At 36.9% G+C, this 21,765-nt stretch overlaps 1 protein-coding gene across 2 annotated transcripts in view; it reads left to right on the top strand.

Moving 5' to 3' along the window:
- Positions 1–21,765, top strand: part of LOC131219128 (sodium/proton antiporter 2) — a 78,865-nt gene that overhangs the window by 43,534 nt on the left and 13,566 nt on the right. For both annotated transcript variants that reach the window (XM_058214129.1, XM_058214128.1), the window contains 4 exons: positions 4,066–4,172; positions 5,613–5,733; positions 15,247–15,308; positions 15,934–16,236. In XM_058214129.1, coding sequence (XP_058070112.1) covers positions 4,066–4,172; positions 5,613–5,733; positions 15,247–15,308; positions 15,934–16,236 — 593 coding nt within the window. The remainder of the gene's footprint in view (positions 1–4,065; positions 4,173–5,612; positions 5,734–15,246; positions 15,309–15,933; positions 16,237–21,765) is intronic.

Raw genomic sequence — 21,765 nt, 5'->3', positions numbered from 1 at the left:
CCTGTAAGGGTTGAAGCGTTTTATTGGACAGCAATGGCCTGTAAATTTCTCATGTTGGATCATTTGGAACATAGAGAGAATAGGCTTTTGAAGGTTTCTTTAATATGCAAGAGGGCAGAGTTGGAAAATCAACATGTTTTTTTGTCCATGATCAGCTTGTACAATTTGGGGTATTTTCTAAAGCTTTCTTGAGTTCTTTGGTTTTGACATGATAATAAATGGGAGCTGGTGATAGGATGAGTGTACCGCTCAAACTGAAAGGGAAATTTTATGGGACAGAATGTTGAACATGTTCATAGGATGAGTGTAGCTGAGCTGAAACAAGGATGTTGAGATGGATGAGTGGCAAGACAAGGAAGGATAGAATAGGAAAGAATGGATTCCAGGGAATTTATGAGTAGCACCAACAGGTAATAAGATGAGGGAAAGAAGACTTAGATGAGCTAGTAGAGACAGTATAGAGTGTGTGAGTGATCTAGGGTTCAATCTCTGGAAAGTAGACTTAGATGAGCTGGTAGAGACGGTGTATTGTGTGTTAGTGACCCAGGGTTCAATCCCTAGTTGCGTTACCTTTCAAAAAAGGGAAAAAAAAGAAAAGAAAAAAGAGTAAACTAAGATGGTTTGGTTATGTGCAGTGGAGACCAAGAATTGCGCCGGTTAGGAGTGAGTTGGTACAAGTTGAAGGCTCTAAAAGGGCAAGGGGAAGGCCCAAAAGGACATGGGTAGAGTTAATAAGAACAAACTTGATGACCTATGGTCTAACTGAAGTTATGGCCCTTGATAGAGTGGAATGGCGGAAAATGATTCATGTAGCTGACCCCAATTAGTTCAGATAAGGCGTAGATGATGATGATGATAAATGAGAGGTGGTGAAGGGTTGGGATGCAAGTCTGTTAATTGCTAGAGTGGAACAATTATTTTACTAGTATGGTGTCCTTGTTAGAGGAGGTGAAGGAAAACATTCTAAGCAATATTAACAGGTGCAGTGTTGTTAGTAATGAATTTCGTAGAATTGTAGTATCAAATGTTATGAGGGATTGGAAGACCACTAGCAATACTAGTGGGGTTGAGTCTAAGGAAAATGTTAAGTGGGGTTTCTTTCCTACTCTGAGATTAAACTTCAATAGGTCTTTGATGTGAAACTCAGGTCATGCTGTTGTGTGACAAGTAATTTGAGATGAAATGAGAGACAATATTCATGTAATCTAGATCAGCCCAGTGATTCCAACCAAGTGAGGCAAAGTTGCTGGAGAAGGTCTAAGATGTTTCTCTACCACTATTTAGGGAGACCTGGGATGTGATATCTTTGACTGAGAATCATTTCTTCAAATTGTGGGAGTTAATGATTATTTTTAATGAGATTCATAGCTTAGCTTCTAGGATAAACATTTACCAATTTTAGGAGAGATGTTATTGGTCTTGCTGGTACTACAGTCCGAGGAGGTCTTACGTGATTATCCCTTTCTACTGCGAGTGCACTCATGCTCTCATGATTTTCCTTCTTTATTGCTTTCTTTCTTCTTTTCTTTTTTCTTTTTCGTTTTGATAGGTAAGCTGCGTTCAAACCCTAGAGCTCTATGTTGACACGCACTTTGTCTGCCATTGCGCCCCGCGCTTGAACCGTTAATTTTTTGTCTTTCTGATCGAATAAAATTTCATTATCTGGAAAAAAAAACTGATAATAACATCATCATGCCCTTCAAAAAGAAAATTTCTCTCTCTCTCCCTCCCTCTCTCTCTCTCTCTCTCTCTCTCTCTCTCTCTCTCTCTCCTTTTCTTTTGTGAATGGTAAATAAATTTTTTTCATTGTTCTTTGCTTCTAAAAAATACATTTTTTTTTAAAAAAAATCTTTAAAAAAGAGAAGGAAATCCTGAATCTATTCTTCACAAGATTTGGTGGAGACTTGACATCAGCGAATAGGATTCCTATGCGTTTATCATCATGTGAAAAGCCCATATGGCTTTTGTCTTTATTCTCTCTAATCTCTTCTTCATCTGCATTTTATCGAGGATTGGTGTTTTCTCCCTGTTGACCATTTTGGCCTTTCTATATTGTCTTCAAAACTAATTCCCTTTCCAACTCAACATTCAAAGCATGTCTAAAGGGTCTCAAAGTCAAACTTTACCTTCACTTTTTGGAGCTTGATCATAGTCATGCTTTAAATCCCGAGATGAATCATTCGTCATGTAAAGATGCATGTCAGCATGAGGCCATTCTGGAAAAGTGCTGCCCTCTTGCGACATAGGAGGATATCACTAATCCTTTCTCTTTGTTCTTATAGAATGTTTCAATTCTCTATGTAGGATGTGACCATGTTTCCAGGCTTAGGTAGGTTTGATTTTCGAAACAAAAGTATCAAATGAATATGATCCTATTTTTGGTTTAGAGTCAGCAGTCTTATTCGGTTCCGGGTCCAAAGATGGATTTTCAGACTACAGTGTCATTTGATCAACCTTGGTTTCAATGTTATCAAAATCGTACGATTCACGATATGAATCATACGATTCATATTGTATCGTATGGGTGTATGATTTGAATTGTACAGCCAAATCGTAAATCCTAAATAATTGTATGAATCGTATCGAATCGTACGATAATCGTATCAAATCGTACGAATTGCAAGATAATAATAGACCGCGAAAATGGACCTAAAAAAATTAAAAAAATCAATTTATTATTATTTTATTCAAAACTTTCCTTTTCTTTGTACCCTTTTGCTCATAAAATATGACAAAGGCTAGGAGGGAGAGGAGAGAAGATTTGGGGATTTTGATATTCAAAAGGCCAAAACAAAGAAATCAAGATATCTTTTGATTCACAATGGAATCAAATGCCATTTTTTCTAACATAATTCAACACTCAAGAAAGGTACAAAACAAAAATTTTAAGGACCCTTGTATGTTTTTTGAGGTAAATTTCTCGAAAGACAAGAAAAGAAAATGTAGGAAAAAGACAAGTCCTTTACTATCATGATATGTATACCATATACATTTTCTCAATTGATAATATCATGATATGTATTACTTTTTTGGTACATGTTGATAGGAAATGGATGATTAATGAGTTTTTAATCTTTTCCGATTTACTTATATTTTTTCATTTGTTTTTTTTTTTACAACACAGGGTGTATATTTTTAAAATCAGAAAAAAATCTTACGATTTACGATTCGATATGATTCAACCCCTTCTATGATTTGAGATACGATAACGATTTTGAAAACATTGCTTGATAGAACAATTATAACCATCCAAATTGTGGCCTACAGTATAGAAAGATAAGAATAGAAATACAACAACAGTCCACAACTGAATGGCTATGATCTCCTAATCTGGGAGACTTTTGGGGCATGGTCTATCCACTCTGAGGATGCAACAAAATAATGGGCTTGATTACTGAAGCGTGGGCCTTTGCTTATCAGAATTAAAACTGTGTCACATGGGGTTTCATGGGATTCCGCATCACTTGCGGACCGTATATATATATATATACCCATGACACGTGTGCAATAAAGGTGCGCACGTGCGTAGTTGCGCAGTGAGCATGACTCTCTCTCTCTCTCTCTCTCTCTCACTACATACATACATATATATATATATATATATATATATATATATATATCTATCTATATATTGAAAATCAGAAAAAATCTTACGATTTACAATATGATTTGTGATTTGATACGATTCAACCCCTACCACGATCTGCGATATGATAACGATTTTGACAACATTTTGGCTTACATAGTTCACAGTTAGGTTCATTGCTGATAGTTCCCGACCCATATCTCCCCTCTTAAAGGGCGTTAATGTTGTGAATGGAAATTTCAAAGAAAATGGTGCTCTGATTGCTGTCACAAAGTGTGTTCACTTCTGATTGAACATGCTGCATTGTATGTATGGGACATATTAGTTTACTTTAAAGAAATTTTGTTGCTTTATTAAAATTGTCGGTATGGGGACGGGGATGTACTTGATGCTTACTTGCACTAAGTTTGGAGATTTCTATACCAGCCTGATATATTTGGTAAATGTGACTTTAACATGATGACTTGATGAAATTTCAGATTGGTTTAGTGACATTTTTCCTTAGTTCAATCCTGGACAACCTTACATCAACAATTGTTATGGTCTCCTTATTGCGGAAATTGGTTCCTCCCTCAGAATACAGGAAGTATGCTCCTCACCAGTTATTCTCATTCTTCCTTGCTCCTGAACTTTTTATTATTTTGTTGAAAGTTTCCTAAAATTGCCAGGCTACTGTATCAGGTTGTCTTAGCTTTCTGAAATTCACGTTACTACTTACTAGTGTATTTTCTAAGGTAAATGTTGCCTAATTTGTGTCTTGTATGACTAGCATTGGCCATTAACTACATATTTTGCTGATATGCCATGTGATTAGCCGCCGATTACCGTAATTTAATTGGTTTTGCTAATCTATTATGTACTGTACTGGTTTACTTATCGTGCATCATTTGTGCAAAGGGCAGAGACACAAAGGAGTCTGAATGCAAAATGACAAAACAAGGCTAGATGCAGACATGACCTTAAGAGGCCCATATTATTTTCATTAGCATTAAGAGATGGGTGCCTTTATTTCTTTACGAGGCTAATGTCTATTGTTTGTATCTAACTCAAGTTGGGTGTTGTTGTAATTTCCGTTATAGCCTCAAGGGACATACGGTGCAATTTGCTACTGATTGTCACAGATACTACATGTGAATTTCCTTTTTATTTGAGTAAGTTGGCAGAAAATAACAATTTCAAATTGTTCAATTAATTATGTACAGTTCATTTCAACATTCACTTTGCCATTCTAAGTCAGGACTCAGGAGAATAGTTGTGTATCTGTTCCCACTGTTGTCGTATGGTATAGTGTGCTTGCAAATCTACCCACTGGACTTTCTGCAGTGTAGATCCAGCGAACGACCTTGTCAGTTTTGTCTCCTTTCAGGAGTTATCACAGCATAGCTATAGCTGTTTTGTACCTTTAGCTAATCGTGCTTCCAAAACAAAAGAAATATTCTGGTTGTGTTAAGCACATTTGAAGACCATGGTTATTGAAGAACCTCAGTCAGAGCAGTTACTGGACAAAGGCATGGTAAGTGACACCCTTTGGAGAAAGTTCCAGTAGCTCCAGTGAGTTTGTTCGACTTCTAAGAAGTCACTAACATGTTGCACAATTTAACCCTTTGTAACAAAGGCTGACCCAGATATTTGTGATAAGGCTGTCAGTTGTCATAAATGATGCTGATGATTATGATGATGGATATGCTGCTGCTGATGATAATAATGATGAAATGGAAATAAAGGTTATTGGTGCACATTTTCAAGTGGGTGGGTCAAACTGGTGTGAAGAGCCTCCAAGGAGGTTCCTTTTTTTTTTTTTGGGAAACACCTTTGTTATGCAATTTGTGCAAAAAATATAGCACAAATTTGATGTATTTTAGTTCACAATTCCGGGATGTCACTTTTAATTGTTGTCATTCACTGACTGCATGATGCCATTCCTCTCCTTTCTTGGCTCATCCCATTGTAATTGCCAACTTTTTGTAAGATTATTTATTGATTTTTCATTCAATGCTTAATTTCAGCGAGGATATCTGATTGGCAGGTTTCTAGGAGCTGTTGTAGTGATAGCAGCAAATGCTGGTGGTGCGTGGACTCCTATCGGTGATGTCACCACAACTATGTTGTGGATACATGGTCAGATTTCCACGTTGCAAACAATGAAGGTCTTGCTTATTGTTTGCTTTGAATCTTTTATTATTTCAGATTTGTTAGCAGACAATATCATGCCCTTAAAACAGAATTTCATACATAGCGCGTTCTTATGCTTTTGCCTGATATGAATGTGTAGCATGTATTCTTCATAGCATCTGTATTGTTACATGTATTGCTGACCAGGGATACGGAAACATGAATTGATATTGCCAATATATATATATATATTGAAAGGTACACCTGGATCACTCACACACACTAGACTGTCTCCATCAGCTCATCCAACGAGCGGGAGACAAGGAAATGTATTGCTGACTTGGGAAAACATTGGGGAAACATGGGAGAAAGGGGTGGAATTTTTCAATGGAACTTCATGAGATGCTCATATTTACATATTTTGGAATAAGAAATTGCAAAAAAGAACCATACAGAATAAATTTCCATTAAATAGGTGCTTAAAGCATGTGTTGTCGTTAAAAATCAGTGGAATAGTAACCAAAATGAGTTCATATAATACAAATACTACCAATAATATCATTCTTTAGGAACAAAATAATCACTTAAATCTCTTTAAAGCAAAGAACAAGTTGTACATCCATGCATGAATGCATACATACTTGTCCATCATGCATGCATACTTGTCCATCCATCCATGCATGCATCCATACATTCACACCGACTCATGCATACATACATCCAGTGTTTGCGTTATCGATAATATCAACCGATATTATCGGTATTGGTACTTGGCGATATGAAACCCGTATGGAATACTGCTGGAATTGAAAAATTCCCGGGTATCGACGTTAATATCGCTATGTTTCGCAATGTATCACTGATAATAGTGTTCGAATTATCTCTGATATTATTGAAATATCTCCGATATTATCTTTATCTCCAGCTCAGTGATACCGATAACACTGGTAGCGATACTGATAACGCTGGTAGTATCAGAAATTCCTAGTATCAACAATGTATCACTAAGTATCGTCAACGTATCAATATCGCTAATATAATCGCTAATATTTTCAACTATGTAAATTCTACGTATCACTTGTATTGCCAATGCATCAATATCGCCGATGTATTGCCAATATTTTCAACTATGTAAGTTCTAGATAATGCTTGTATCATAAGTGTATTGACGATATTTCAATAATATCGCCAACGTATTGATATCATCAAAAATTTGCTTATTAGAAAGCATTTTATTTCAATTTTTTATTTTTTATTTTTATTTTTATTTTTTATCCATGGGCAGATGGTTATATGTAGTGTTCAATTTGTCATTGATAATATTGATAATATCTCGATTTTATCGATATCGCAAAATGCGTGATATTGAGACCACAATCTCTTGTTTCCTTTCCAATTGTTGATGATTTGTTGGTGAAATATCATGTGTTGTTGATATTTTGCAATATCTATGGATATTTGGATGGAAGGTTGGATGGTTAAATAGGCCGGATGGGATGGTTGGACTGATTTCTTACAACAACACATGCTTTTAAGGCCCCATTAAATGGAAACTTGTTGTGTATGCATTCTTTTTGCAAATTTTTTATTTATAAATATACAAATATGTACATTTTAACATCTCAAATTCCACCATTTTTCCCATGTTTCCTTGCATTTCCGGTTATCAGCGATATTATCTGCGATATCAATATTGTTTCCGTATCTGTAGCCAACGAAACTTGTAGTGATACCGATACTTCGAACACTGACTGATATCTCGCAATATTGTGAGATATTATCATTCTTTTCTTAAGACTTTTCCTATGCATTGACGATACCTGTTGATATCGAAAATTATTGTCGATACATTCCAGGAACTGCACGCTGCCCTCCCAAAAACCCTAAAATCTGATTTTTTGCTCATTTTCTTCAGATTTATCTCTTCTAAGCTGTTGGTGGGTGGATTTCAGTCCATCCTTTGCTTAGATTCGGGAGAGAAGCCACATTTGAAATCAGAATTAAGAATTTCTTGGATTTGGGGCCATTTCTCATTCGGTGAGTAAATTTGTGTTTAGATCCTTTTTTCTTTTTTTTTTTTCCTGTTTAAATCATATACAATTAGTAAGAAATCCTAAGAAATCCTTTATTCTTCATGTTTTGCATGGAAAATCAAAGTTTTCAACCTTCGATTTCGAGATTTGAGTTTAGGTAGTCCGATTTTGGTAAATTGAGGAAAATTCAAAATTTCCCCAATTTCTCCCAAATTGTTTGCAATCTTCCACTCAAAACATGAAATCAAGCATGTATGAGGCTTGATCTATTAATTTGTTAAGTTCTGGTCTAATTTCGGAAAATCAAAATTATTTTTTATTAAAAAATAAAGAATTGTTAAAATATATGTTTTCCTCTAAATTTCACTTCTTGCAACAGCCAATTGAGTCCATTTTGAAAGTATTTAGGACTCTTTGATGAATTGATCATCACATACACTCTAATTTTCATTTTTGTGTGTAGGTGGCCCAATTTGGGAGAAATTGGGGGAGAAGTCGAAATTTCCCCAATTTCTCCCAAATCACTTGCAATATTGCACACGAAACATGAAATCAAACATGTATGAGGCCTATTTATTGATTTATTAAGTTTTTGTCAAATTTTGATTTTTTTTTTCTTAATTAAAAAACAATAATAAATTATTAAAAATATATATATATTTTTTTCAGAATTTCACTTTTTCTAGAAATGTCTACCATGCATCACAAAGGGACATGGAAATTGGTTCCATTACCTCCTAAGTAAATGATCAGTTGCCTGTTGGTGGGTCTCCACCATTAAATAGCAAAAGGATGGCTTGATTGAGGGGCTAAAGGCAAGGCTTATCGCTAAAGGCTGTATTTGGACCACTGGCCTTGATTATGAAGAAACATTTTTCTCCCGTGGCTAAACTCATCTCTGATTGAGTTTTCATCTCTACAACTAATAAATCCTGGCCTTTATAGTTAGACATAAAGAATGCTTTCCTAGGGTGGTTTGCCCGAAGAAGCCTACATGGCACAACCTCTGGGGGGCGGAGTTACACAAGCTATGGAAAGTAATTTATGGTCTCAAACAAAGTGCAAGGGCCTAGTTCAAAAATTTAGCATTGCTTTGATCGCTTTTAGTTTTCATATATGCTGAATAGACCGCGTTGTCTTTCTCAAACAAAGTTCAAAAGAAATGGTGGTTCTAATCATCTACGTTGATAATATCATTATTAGGCAATGATAAAGATGAAATCACCACAGCAAAGCATCGCATAAAAGAGAGGTTTCAATCGACGGATCTTGGAACTTTGTGACACTTCCTAGGGTCGAAGTTGCTCGATCCTCTTTTACAATTGCTTTATCTCAAATGAAGCATACTTGGATCTTTTGAAAGAAACAAGGTTGCTAAGTAGCAAACCATGTGACACCTTGATGGAACTAAATAGCAAATTATCTGTTGATCAAGGCAAGCTGTTTGAAGCAAGGTATTCGGTATCGGTAACGGTGGCCGTAATGGTCACCACCATTACCGATATGGGTTTCGGCCGAGACGGGGGTGTAACGACCGTTACAACCCCCCGTAACGGTTGAAAATTTTCTTTTGCCCGAAAAATTCTGAAAAAATATCTAGAAAATCAAGAATAATGTAAATATTTCAATATGTATTCATTTTTTGTTTTGAACATGTTTATGGTAGTGTAACGGTCCACTCTTTGGCGAGAGTGTTGTATCGGGCTGTCTAGTGAATTGTTTAATATGATTATGTCTCTAATGTTTACACATCACCATCAAGCATTAGAACTAGAAATCATAAAAAGGCATAAATAATGTTTTTTCAATTTTTTGAAAAAAAGGCCCTCGAAGATTCTATTTGCTCAAATCACTTCAATCCACTGGTTTAATCTTAAAAGCTATAGTAAAAGTGGTCGAAGTCTATTGTAAAATGATATAGGAGAGTTTTTCAAATGAGAAAAGTGAAAAGAGGAGAAAAATGAATTTAAAAAGAAAAAAAAAGCGATCGTTTTTCGACCGTTACGGGAGTAACGGTCGTTGTGCCCTGTAACGGCCTTTACGGCCACCGTAACAGCTGATACGGTCTCAAAAAACTAACTGCCCCTTTTCAGCCCCGTATCGCGTAACGGTCATGGCTGTTACCTACACGTATCGGCCTTTACAGGCGTCTCGTAACGAATACGGAACACTTTGGTTTGAAGACCTAGAGAAGTATCGAAAACTTGTTGGCAGACTCATATACGGTAGACCTCACTATTACTCGACAAAACATCTCATTTGAAGTGGGAATGCTGAGTAGGTTTGTGCACCAACCAAGGACTCAACATTGGGACCTTGTAGTTTGCATAGGATGGGGACTTATCTACTGGTCTAATGGACATCTTTAAGTCGAATCCTACGTTGACACATATTGGCTAGGATCTGCGATAGATAGAAGATCCACCTCTGGGTTTTGCACATTTGTAGATGGAAACCTGGTGACATGGAAGAGAAAGAAGCAAAATATAATGGCTAGATCAGGTGCTGTGGCAAAATATAGAGCTATGAGTCATGTTGTGCGTGAGCTTCTATGGATAAGATCATTTCTTTAAGAACTCTAGCTTTTTGGAGCGTCAATGGTTCTTTACTGTGATAATCAAGTGACGACACAATCAATAATCTAGTCTTTCACAAAAGAGCAAAGCATATCGAGATGGATTGTCACTTTATTCGAGAAAAAGGTTGCATCAAAGGAAACCATTGCCGAACACATTCAATTAAAGGCAAAACTAGCATCACACACGTAGAGCATGCTAATTAATGGCAAGCTGGGCATGGCAAATATATGTGCTCCAGCATGAGGAGTGTTAAAAGAAACATGTTTACGTGTGTGTTGAATAGGTTGTTGTTGGGAGTTGAATATCTTTCTGAATATAGTTTAGTAAGGAGGAAAATGTAAATATCTAGGTTGTATAGGCCCAACCCCCCTCTCTCTCTCTCTCTCTCTGCCCTCCTTTCCTCTTCGTTCACTTCTATCTCTTCTATTCTCGGCTACAGCTGGGCATCTTCAACCATTGATCATCAACATCCATCTGGGCGTTTTTAGAAGGCATATGGCAAATACCCAGATGACAATAGGCTAATGAGAATCTGGGTCTTGTGATTACTACTATCAAATTAGATGGTAAAATAATTATCTAGAGTGGTCTTAGTTTGCAAAAATGTATGTGCATGAAAGAGACTTGGTTTCATAACCGTATTTATTTTTAGGTCCAATGACTTAGGTTCTAGAGGTTTGTTTTGGTTAAGAATCTAGATTGGGCTTTCGATTAGGCTATGGTTGTGTTTAATAATAAACACTATGAAAGTTCTACTAGTTCTCAATTTGGATTACTGCAAGACCTTCAATTGTGATTGAGTTAGTTAACTTCATCATTCTATGAAGTGGGGTGTTTACATTCTCGTACCAATATTTTAACTCTTGAGAAACTGTGCGATAGATCGGGTGGGGCGTGCTAGATGCTGTTTGGATATGGTTCATAAATGAGATGCATTTTGTAGTTGCCACTAGTCAAAATCTTGGTATCTATGACAGGCTAGACTCCATAGAACCATGATGACCTAGGGGTTAAAATGAACGGTTTGGATTCGACTGACTTTGCATGTGGTCTATGTCCGTAGATTCCAAGGGCGCGCCTCAATTATGGGAGAGGAAGGTGTGAGGCACCCTTTCTTGACTGTACAATCATATGATTTCTACATTATGGGATTTGAGTTTTTTGGGATTATAACTCTAGATTATTGCTTGAAAGTAAATAAAAAAGAAATAAAGCAAACTATAATAGAAGGCTGTATGAGCAGGAAAATATAGCAACGTAGTACATTGCTTTAATGTAAATAAAAACTTTAAAAAAAAACGGGGGGGGGGGGGGGGGGTTGATTGCTTGGTTTAACTGAGGGTACTTGGTTGAAAACTAGGTGCAAAATACCAAATGTAGGGTTGTTAACGTGCTAGGTTAGGGTTGGGCCAAGCTCTGTTCAAGCCTGATCCACGTTTTTCAACATTGGCACAAGCCTGACCTAGGCCGTGATGGGCAAAAGTAGTCTAGGGAAGGCAAAGCCAGGCCAGACTCGGGTCGGGCTATTGTACAAGGTCCAAACTTGGCCCAATTGAGAGATGGGCCTACATTGAAAGCCTAAGCGCGACCCTTGTGCTTGATGCTTCATTCAAGCCCGAACGAAAGTCCCCATTCACAATTCACATAGCTTAATGTGATTGGCTCTTGGAAGCCTTGGGACATAATGGCATCTTCTCATTGGTTGGTTGGGTGGTAGGCTTGGTAGGATGCGCCTTTCGTTTTGTGGGGATCAGCTACACAACTTTCCCTCAACGTCAAGGTATGCAAAATCGGTTACATAATGGCCTTTATGTAACGGTATCGGCAATACCGATTATGTGATATGGGGCATAATGGGTACCGTTGGAAATTTCCATCGTAGTTTACCATTATGCTCTCGTACGTATCCCCATCTAACAGTAAAATAATGACTAATTTTTTTTTCTTTACAAATTGTTGCTTATGAGGTGTATTTTCCACGCCTCTTCAAATTTTTGAGGGTTTTTTTTTTTTTTTTTTTTTTTTAAATAATTGTGAGAGTGATTCTAAGGTAATTTTGACCACTCTTGTGCATTCTTTGGACATTAAAATGCAAAACCAAATCTTTTTAGAAGAATCGAAGCTCCGTGGGCCAAAAATGGGGCAATTTGAAAAAAAAGGATAAAATTTTGAATTTCTTTTATTCTTTCTTGTTGGAAATAATTAATTCAAGATTACAATATCAAATCGATCATATCTTGCTAGATTGGTGGTCGATTTGACGTTGCTTCTATAACTTTTCATTTTGTTTTGTAACTTTGCTGGTTTTTTTTATTTTTTATTTTTTTTAATTTAATTAATTAATTTATTATTATTTTTTTAATACATAAAATTGAGCAAAATCCTTTTTTTTTTTTACTTCTGTTTTGAGTGCGGCTGGTTACAAATACTCTTTAGATATCAAATAAATGCATTAGATCAGATTTGTTCATGCCATTTTATTTTTTTTCACACAAACACGCACATATATATTTATTTGTTTTTGCTAATTTCTGGAATGATTAGTGTCAGTTTGAAAATTTCAGCAAAATTCTAATTTATTTTTTCCTGTTCCGAGTGTGGATAGTTGAAATACATGTAGACTCTTTACATCTGCACATGTATGCATTTGAACATCTTTGTTTATCTCATTTTGTATATTTTTTTCATAATTTTTTATTTTCGGGTATTTTCTGGAATGAATAATGTTAGTTTCAAAATTCCAGCAACATTTTCTTTTTCCTTCTATTTTGAGTGGGGATGGTTGGAAAACATGTAGACTCTTTATATGTGCACATGCATTCATTAAATTAGAAACATTGGGTGGATACATCCATTGATACCTATACATAAAACATTGGCTGTGAGACCCTTTTTCTGCCCGTACAATTGAATGGTGTCTGCTTCATGGGATTTGAGATTTTGGGACTTTATCTCTAGATTATTGCTTGAAAAAATAAAAATAAAAATAAAATAATCAATAAAGCATATCCAAATTAGGTGTATGGGAAGGAAAATATAACAATGTAGTAAATGTAAAGCAATGTAAATAAAAGCAAGAAAAATGAACTGTTCGGATTAATCGAGGGCAGTAGAGATGTGAGTGGGGAAGGAAGAACTTTGACACTTCCCCTTGGGAGTAGATGACTAGAGGAGCTCTTCGAACCCCGACCTTGTTTTATGACATCTAGATTGTTGCAAGATGATGAACCTTGTATAGAGATGTGAGCTGGGAAGGAAGAACACTAGCACTCCTTCCCGGGAGGAGATTACTAGAGGAGCTCTTTTATTCGAACCATACTCCTAGGATCTACTGTGGAAGAATGTAGTATGGTAAATGTGAAAAGGTGTTGGTGTAGAGAATGTGGCTTGTTGGAAATGAGAGATTTGAGGAGTTTATATAGGTGAGGGTGATGACATTTTGGGTGAAGGCTAGGGCAAACTGCCACTGTTATGTTTGGCTCTTGGAAGCCCTTGGGACACATGGCATCTAAGTTATTCAATGATGGCATTATTGTTACGATATGGACTGTAATGCCTGTTATGGCCTTTAAAAAAACATCTCTATCAACCTTGTAGTGGATTGTCACGAGCAATTTTTCTATAACGGCAATTACAACCCCATCACGCATAACGGTTCCCACCATTATGTAACCGTTTTTTAATACTTTGATGGCATCTTATCATTGGTTGGTTGGAGTGGTAGGCTTGTTAATATGAATGAAGGTTGAGGGTAAAAGGTAAAAACGTTTTTCTTTGAAGGATTTTTCATAAATAAGGTAAAAAATAGCTTGTGATAAGGGTTGGCACTTGGCACGATAGAAAAATTAGAAAATTACAGAAATGAAGTCATAATTGGGTCATCATCCAAAGCGAAATCCAATTTCTACTAGTTTTCTTTGATCAAATTCTATCATTTGACTAATTGACCGTTGATTGTGGAGACAACTGCTATTTATTTATTTATTTGGAAAAGAGGGCAGTAGAAATTGGGTTTCCACTACCTATCTTTGACTCGATTCCTAATGCACAATTTGTTGTTGATTTCTGGGGCACAACAGTTTTTGAAAGAGAAGAGGCTAATGGAAGTTTAATTTCTGCTACATATCTTTGATCCACATATCTTTGATCCAAATCTTGATGCATGATTTGCTGTTGATTTCTGAGACGCGTGGTATTTTCCAGAGGAGAAAAGAGGGCAGTGGAAAGTGGATTTCCTATGCTAATCTTTGATCTGGATCATGATGCATGAATTGTTGTTGATTTTTGGGACGTGGCTTTTTCCAGAGGAGAAAAGAGGGTAGCAGAAATTTGATTTCCATTGCCAATCTCGGACCCAAATCCCGATGCATGACTAATTTGCTATTGATTTCCAGTACACGTAGCTTTTGGATGCAAAAGGGTGCCAGTGGATTCTAGATTTACGCTACCACCAAGTGGTCAATCTTGCCTTATTTTGGGGTTTGGATGGGCTTGGATTAGGATAATTATGGGTCAGTTCAGATTGTGTTGGGGGTGATATGGGATGCACATACGTTGACTTGGATACATGCCTGTGGTTCCGTGGTTCATCGTGTGATGTGATCTGTCTGATCTAGTGCGATCGATCATTCCTTGGCTAGGTGGGGTGTCTGTAGGAACATAAAAGTCTCTAGACAAATTTTTATCACTTTTAATTGATTTCACAAGTTATAATTCTCCATTTTAATAGATTTATTTTATACATGGATTTTGAGGCTGGTTAATGCTTTTTAAGTGATTGGTATGGTGTTCCAATGTTCTCTGTGATTGTTTTTATCTTAAAAAAAGAAGCTCTTCCATGTTTGATTGCAAATATAATATATATATATATATATATATATATTTGGAGTTTCCAATATATGTATCATTGTAAAATGCATGTTTTCTTTGCATGCAGGGCTTGTTTATTCCTTCTGCCCTTTCCTTGGTTGTCCCACTGGCTCTTATGTCTCTTACCAGGTAAATTTTAAGCTTTGAAAGGTCATTTAGGACTTATACACAATGTTTTAAATAGAAAATAGCGTGTAACATAGTGTTCACCCCTTTAAAGTGTGACGTGTAAGTTACATAACATGTAGCGTAAGCCATACGTCACTCTTTAGTTTTTTATTTTATTTTATTAAGGTTGCACTTGTTGCACCAAGTATCATGAAATCAATAAATTTCGTGATATTTGGTGCAACCAAGACACTGAAATAATAGGTTAATGAAGGCCAAGGATTAAGTATAAAGATAAAGAAATAGCAACAAAATTTATTTAATACTGTTAGTTGTACTATTTTACTAGAATCATTGAAAACATTAACAAAATTCTATTGAAAATAGAAAAATATAACAAATTGTTGAAAATATTAGCTAGTTTTAATGTTTAGTGAAAAATAATGTGTAGTGTATGCTAATTAGTCTGTAGCATATGCTAATTAGCGTGCAACATAGGCTACATTTGACTAAAGCTATTTTCATGAGCTACACAGTGGGAAGGCTAATCTATGCTATGGAGCGTTAGCTATTTAAAACACTGTTTATTCAGGAATGCTGCATTTCTGTAGTATGATTTTTTTTTTTTTCTTTTTGTTCAATGCAGTGAAGTTAATGGGAATGGACCAGAATCTTCCAATGTTTTGACTTTAGAGCAAATGGCTCCTCGAGGACAACTTGTTTTTGCTGTTGGTATTGGGGCTTTAGTGTTTGTTCCTGTGTTTGAGGCCATCACTGGTCTGCCTCCTTACATGGGTATTCTTCTTGGACTTGGAGTTCTTTGGATCTTGACTGATGCAATTCACTATGGAGAATCTGGCAGGCAAAAATTGAAAGTACCACAGGCTTTATCTCGGATTGATACACAAGGAGCACTTTTCTTCCTTGGGATCCTTTTATCTGTGAGTAGGTATGTGTAACTTTGTATTTCAATAAAGAAAGAGAATTGTCTGAATTAAGTAGCATATGATTAAAGATATGTGCCTTTATAGAAACAAAAATTTCTATATCAATTTTGTTCGCTTAGCTGGAAAAATTATTGTGTATAAACATCTTGTCTAGCCATTATTGCCCTCATTTTACTCTTTCTGTCATGCCTATAATGATCTAGATCTAATTAACACTAGTTCTGATAGTTGTTTCAGTAGATTATGATGATGGAAAATCTATTTACCTCTTTGAATTGTTTTTTGTGCAACCCCTAACAGTTATTGATGGGTTCAATTTAGAGATCTGAATCAACTTCTAGGCCACAAATTTTGGGTGTATGGAAGTAAGAACATGTACTCAGTGTCATGGGTGAATTTTTGGCCAAGTCAGATGGTGGAGAAGTGCCCAACATAAGGAAAGAACCAATAGCAATAAGCAAGTTCAATATATCTGCAGATAGTTTACCAGTCAAATTAATCCATTTTCTTCATTGTTAAGGTAGAATTGGCAGAATCAATCCTCAACTATAGTTGCATTGCATTATTAGAAAACCTCTTAAGGAAATGTGTGATTCTGATCTTTATGGGCTCTCTATGGTTTTGCCACTAACTCGGGGCACAAACCTTCTTTGGAGAATGGAGATTATCGATAGTCAAGACCAGTGTTCAAGTTGTCGGTATCGCTACAAGTTTCGCTGGCCAGTGGCCAGAGATAAAGATAAAATATCATTATCACCAATAATATTGCTAATAACCGGAAATGCGGGGAAACTTAGGAAAAAATGGTGGATTTTTTTAGTGAAACTTTAGGAGATGTTTAAATAACACATTTACATATTTAGGAATAAAAAAAATTACAAAAAAAATACATAATAAGTTTTCATTTAATGGGGCCTAAGCATGTGTTGTTATAATAAATCCAACATTCTAATCCATCCTTCCATCTATCCAATCATCCATCCATCCCATCTATACATCTAACCATCCAACCATCCATCCAACCCATCCAACCATCCCATCCCATCCATCCATCCATCTATCCAATCCATCCACCCATCCAACCATATACCCATCCAATCATCCCATCCATCCATCCATCCATCCATCCATCCATCCATCCATCCATCCATCCATCCATCCATCCATCCATCCATCCACCCATCCATCCAACCAACCATTCAATCCATCCATCCATCAACTCATCCAAATTCTAATCCATCCATCCCATCTATACATCCAACTATCCATCCAAACATCCATCCCATCTATACACCCAACCTTCCATCCATCCCATCTACCCATCAATCCAACCATTCATTACATAATCCATACAGATAGTTTTTTTTTAAATATTTTTTCATTAAATACATTATTAATTTATATTTTAAAATAAATCCAAAAATTAAAAATAAATAATGTAATACTTTATTTTCCTTTAAATGGCCCCAATGGATTCTAATGGGTCCCATTAGGCTAGCCCATCCTCATCACGTAATAAATCAGGCCACAATGGGCCCCATTTAAAGAAAGAAAGAAATAATTTATTTTATCTTAAAAATAGATTTATTTTATTTAAAAAATATAAAAATGGATTTTATATACAGGCACTTAGAAATTGAACACGTGGCACACAAGTGTCAAATTAAATTGTTCAAATTATGGTATCCTGCTTAAGCTATATCATGAATCCAAATTAAGCTTTTTTTAATCATCTAAATGTCTAGTTGGTGGACATTTATTGGACAGTTAAAATAAAAAAATAAAATCTAATGGTCTTCATTTTTAGCTCATGACCCAACATGATTGGGCAAAATGAATGGACGGGATGGATTTCTGACAAATATCATGGTGGGCCCCATGGCCCCACCTAACTTCCAATGCATTCCTGTGAAAGGCCTTGCTACACTACAGAACTGGGAAGCAGATTGCGTGGTGTGCCACACACCACCAACCTCTATATTGATGTCACCAAGTTTTGTGAGCCCCAATATGATCATTGTTATATCCAAACCGTTAGTCTATTTGTCGAAATATTTTTAGGACTTGAACCAAAAAACGAGACATATCCAAAGCTCATGCGGACCACACCATAGAAAGCAGTGGGGATTGAAGGCCTACCGTTGAAAATTTCTTGGGGGTCACAGTAGTTTTGGATAAATCTTATATTTGTTTTTTCCCCTTCATTCAAGTCTACGTGACCTAATGAATAGGTTGGATGGCAAATAAACATCATGGTGGCCATAGGAAGGTTTCAACGGTGGGAATCAATGTTCCCATTGCTTTACGTGGTGTGGTCCACTTAAGATTTGGATCCGTCTCATTTATGGGCTCAAGCTCTAAAACGATCTCACCAAATGGAAGGATGGTTTGGATATAGCCAAAAAATCATGGTGGGGCTCATAGAAATTGGTGGCGTCAACACACCATGGAGGTTGGTGCGTATGGCACACCATGTAATTCGCTTACCCTGAACCATCGGCATGGGTGGGATAGAATCTGGCTTTGGATCCCACCTCAATGTATGTGTTGTATATCTACGCCGTCCATCTGTTCTGCTAGCTCATTTTAGGACATGAGCTGAAAAATGAAACAGATCCAAATCTCAGGTGGACCACTGACCACACTACAAGAAACAATGGTCATTCACCATTAAAAAAACTTTGTGGGCCACAAAAGTTTTGGTTCATGCTAATATTTGTGTTTTCCCTTCATCGAGGTCAGTGTGACCTTATGAATAGCTTGGATGCGAAATAAACATTACGGTGGACCCTTTAAAGTTTTTAATGGTGGGTGTTTAATGATGACTGTTTCTTGTGGTGTAGTCCACCTGAGATCCGGTTATGCTTCGTTTTTGGGCATACGCCCTAAAATGACATGGAAAAATGGATGGACGGCGTAGATATACAATTCATACATTGAGGTGGGCCCTAGAGAGTCGCCGCGCGTCCTTATTAAAAAAAGGAACTCGACTATAAAAATCCTCCGTAAACAAAGGGAAGCAGAAACCTAAAATCCTCCATAAGCAAAGGGAAACCGAAACCCTTCTCCTTTTTTAACCCTAAAATCCAGTTTGAAACATCTTCAACGTCGATTCTTAACGGGAAAATGGATATTTTTTTTACAGAAATCAAGCAAGATTACATAAAACTCGCCGAAATTCTTAAAATTTATTACTGTTAGAAGACTTGTGGGTTTATTTCGTACTTTTGAAGACCGGAGTTGTCAATCCACAATCCAACCATCTAAGATCTTCCAAAACTCCTCGAAAGGTATTTTCTATTTTCTATTTTTATTTTTATTTTAGATTTTCCAGCATTTAAGTTGGACATATGCTCGATTTTGTCACAGACAATCACCGAAAATGTCGAAATTTCGTCATTTTATCGGAAAATCGAAAAAATTGGCGAAATCTCGCCAATATCCAATAGAGATTCGAAATTTGGGGTTTTCGGTATCGACGAGCCACCGATACCAAAAATATTGGCGATAATATGATATTATCGCCGATAATTTAAACACATGATGTAATGCACCCAGTGTTCGAGTTGTCAATATCGCTACAACTTTCGCTAGCTGGAGATAAAGATATAATATCATTATCGTCGATAATATCACCGATAACTGGAAATTTGGGAGAAATGGAAGAAAACAGTGGAATTTCTCAATGAAATTTCAGGACATGCTTAAATGCATATATTTGTATATTTAGGAATAAAAAACTACAAAAAAGATTGCATTACATAATAAATTTTCATGGGAAAACATAAATATCATCCAACATGTTCATAGGGTCATATAGATCTGTATGGAACCTTCCTAGGGCCCGCCATGAAGTTTATTTATCATCCAACATGTTCATAGGGTCACATAGATCTGTATGGAGGGAAAACATAAATATCATATTGATCCAAAACTTTTGTGGCCCCCAAGAGGTTTTCAACGATAGGCATTCAATCCAAAAACCAAAGAATCATTCCCATCGGATTGGGAAGGGGCTACCTTGACTTGCTCAATAATCTAATGAAGTAACTGTCTCGCCATCCGAAAGGGCACGCTTGCATGGGGGCACCAAAGTGGGATTAGGGCGGTTAGGACAGAACACTTAGCAACTTTGACATCTCTTGAGGGCGCAAGGCAAGTCAGCCCCGTAAATGATTAGATCAAAAGCGTGTCACCAAACCAAATATCTTCCCCAAATCCGACTTGCAATCCATCTCCAATCGAAAAGGAAATGTATCTTCTGAAGTCCACCCTTACCGACGCAGTCATCTTCCAAACATGAGACATCCAGTAAAGGTTAGACTCTTTGATCTCCCGCCCACCTCCTTCCTCTAGGTCATACTTATCTGCAATGGTAACCCTCTACTTGCTCCCTGTTCCAGTTCCAAAGTGCCAAAGCCACTTTCAAGAAGAGCAATATTCATGCTTCGAAGCTCCCTCAGCTCCACACCTCCTTGATGAATTGGCAAACAGACCTCTTTAGTCTAACAAATGGAAATTTCGACCTTCTGCAACCCCTTGCTGGAGGACGTCCCTCAACTTTTCCAACTTTTCTAAAACTGACTTCGAACACCTAAATATGGACATGAAGTACAGTGGTATGTTGGAGAGAACTGCCATCATAAGAGTAACGCAGCCCCACAAGGAGAGGAAGCGGCTCTACCAGCTTGCTAGCTTTTTCTTCACTCTCTCAATCACCCCATCATGTAGGTGTTTACTGGGCTCACTGATGCACAAAGGAAGCCCTAAGTATGTGGAAGGAACAATTCCGGCCTTGCATCCAAACAATGAAGCTAGACTTGCAATCTCATTGCGACACCTAAAAATTCGCTTTTCAAGAAGTCTACCTTAAGCCTGGAAACCACCTCAAAGCAAATGACCATGTTCCACAAGTCGTTGACTTTTCTGAATTTGCCTCTTAAAATATGATGGTATCATCAGCAAACTGGAGACGAGATACCTGAGTTTCCGACCTAGACAGCTCGAATCCAGAAAAGATGTTGTTGTTGTTGTTATTATTATTATTATTATTAGCTTCAACTATGATCAAGAAAAGATAAGAAGATAACAGGTCTCCTTGCTGGAGACCTGTAGAGGGAGCAAAAAAAGCCTTTAGAGGATCCGTTAATGAGTATGGAGCAACTCAAAGAGGAAATGCAAGACTGAATTCAAGCCCTCCATTTGGAATTGCAGCCCATTCTTTCCAACATCTAGTCAAGGAAGTCCCACTAGACATGATCATAGGCCTTCTCAATATCAAGTCTGCAAACAACCCCAGCTTTACCCAACTTAAATTTAGCGTCAATGCACTCGTGCGCTATGAGGGCGTTGTGTATAATTTGTTTGCCCAGCACGAAGCCCCTGTTCTCTGAAATAATAGAATGAATAACTGCCCAAAGTTTGGAAGCAAGAATATAAGCGATAATCTTGTATGGGCTGCCGAATAGACTTATAGGCCTGAAATCCTTTGAAAGAGGCTCCCAAATCCTTGGACAATCTTCCCCTCTCGA

The sequence above is a fragment of the Magnolia sinica genome, chromosome 11 (assembly GCF_029962835.1).
Source record: "Magnolia sinica isolate HGM2019 chromosome 11, MsV1, whole genome shotgun sequence".
NCBI lineage: Eukaryota > Viridiplantae > Streptophyta > Magnoliopsida > Magnoliales > Magnoliaceae > Magnolia > Magnolia sinica.
The sequence above is the reverse complement of the archived record's forward strand: the minus strand, read 5'-3'. Positions and strand labels throughout refer to the sequence as shown.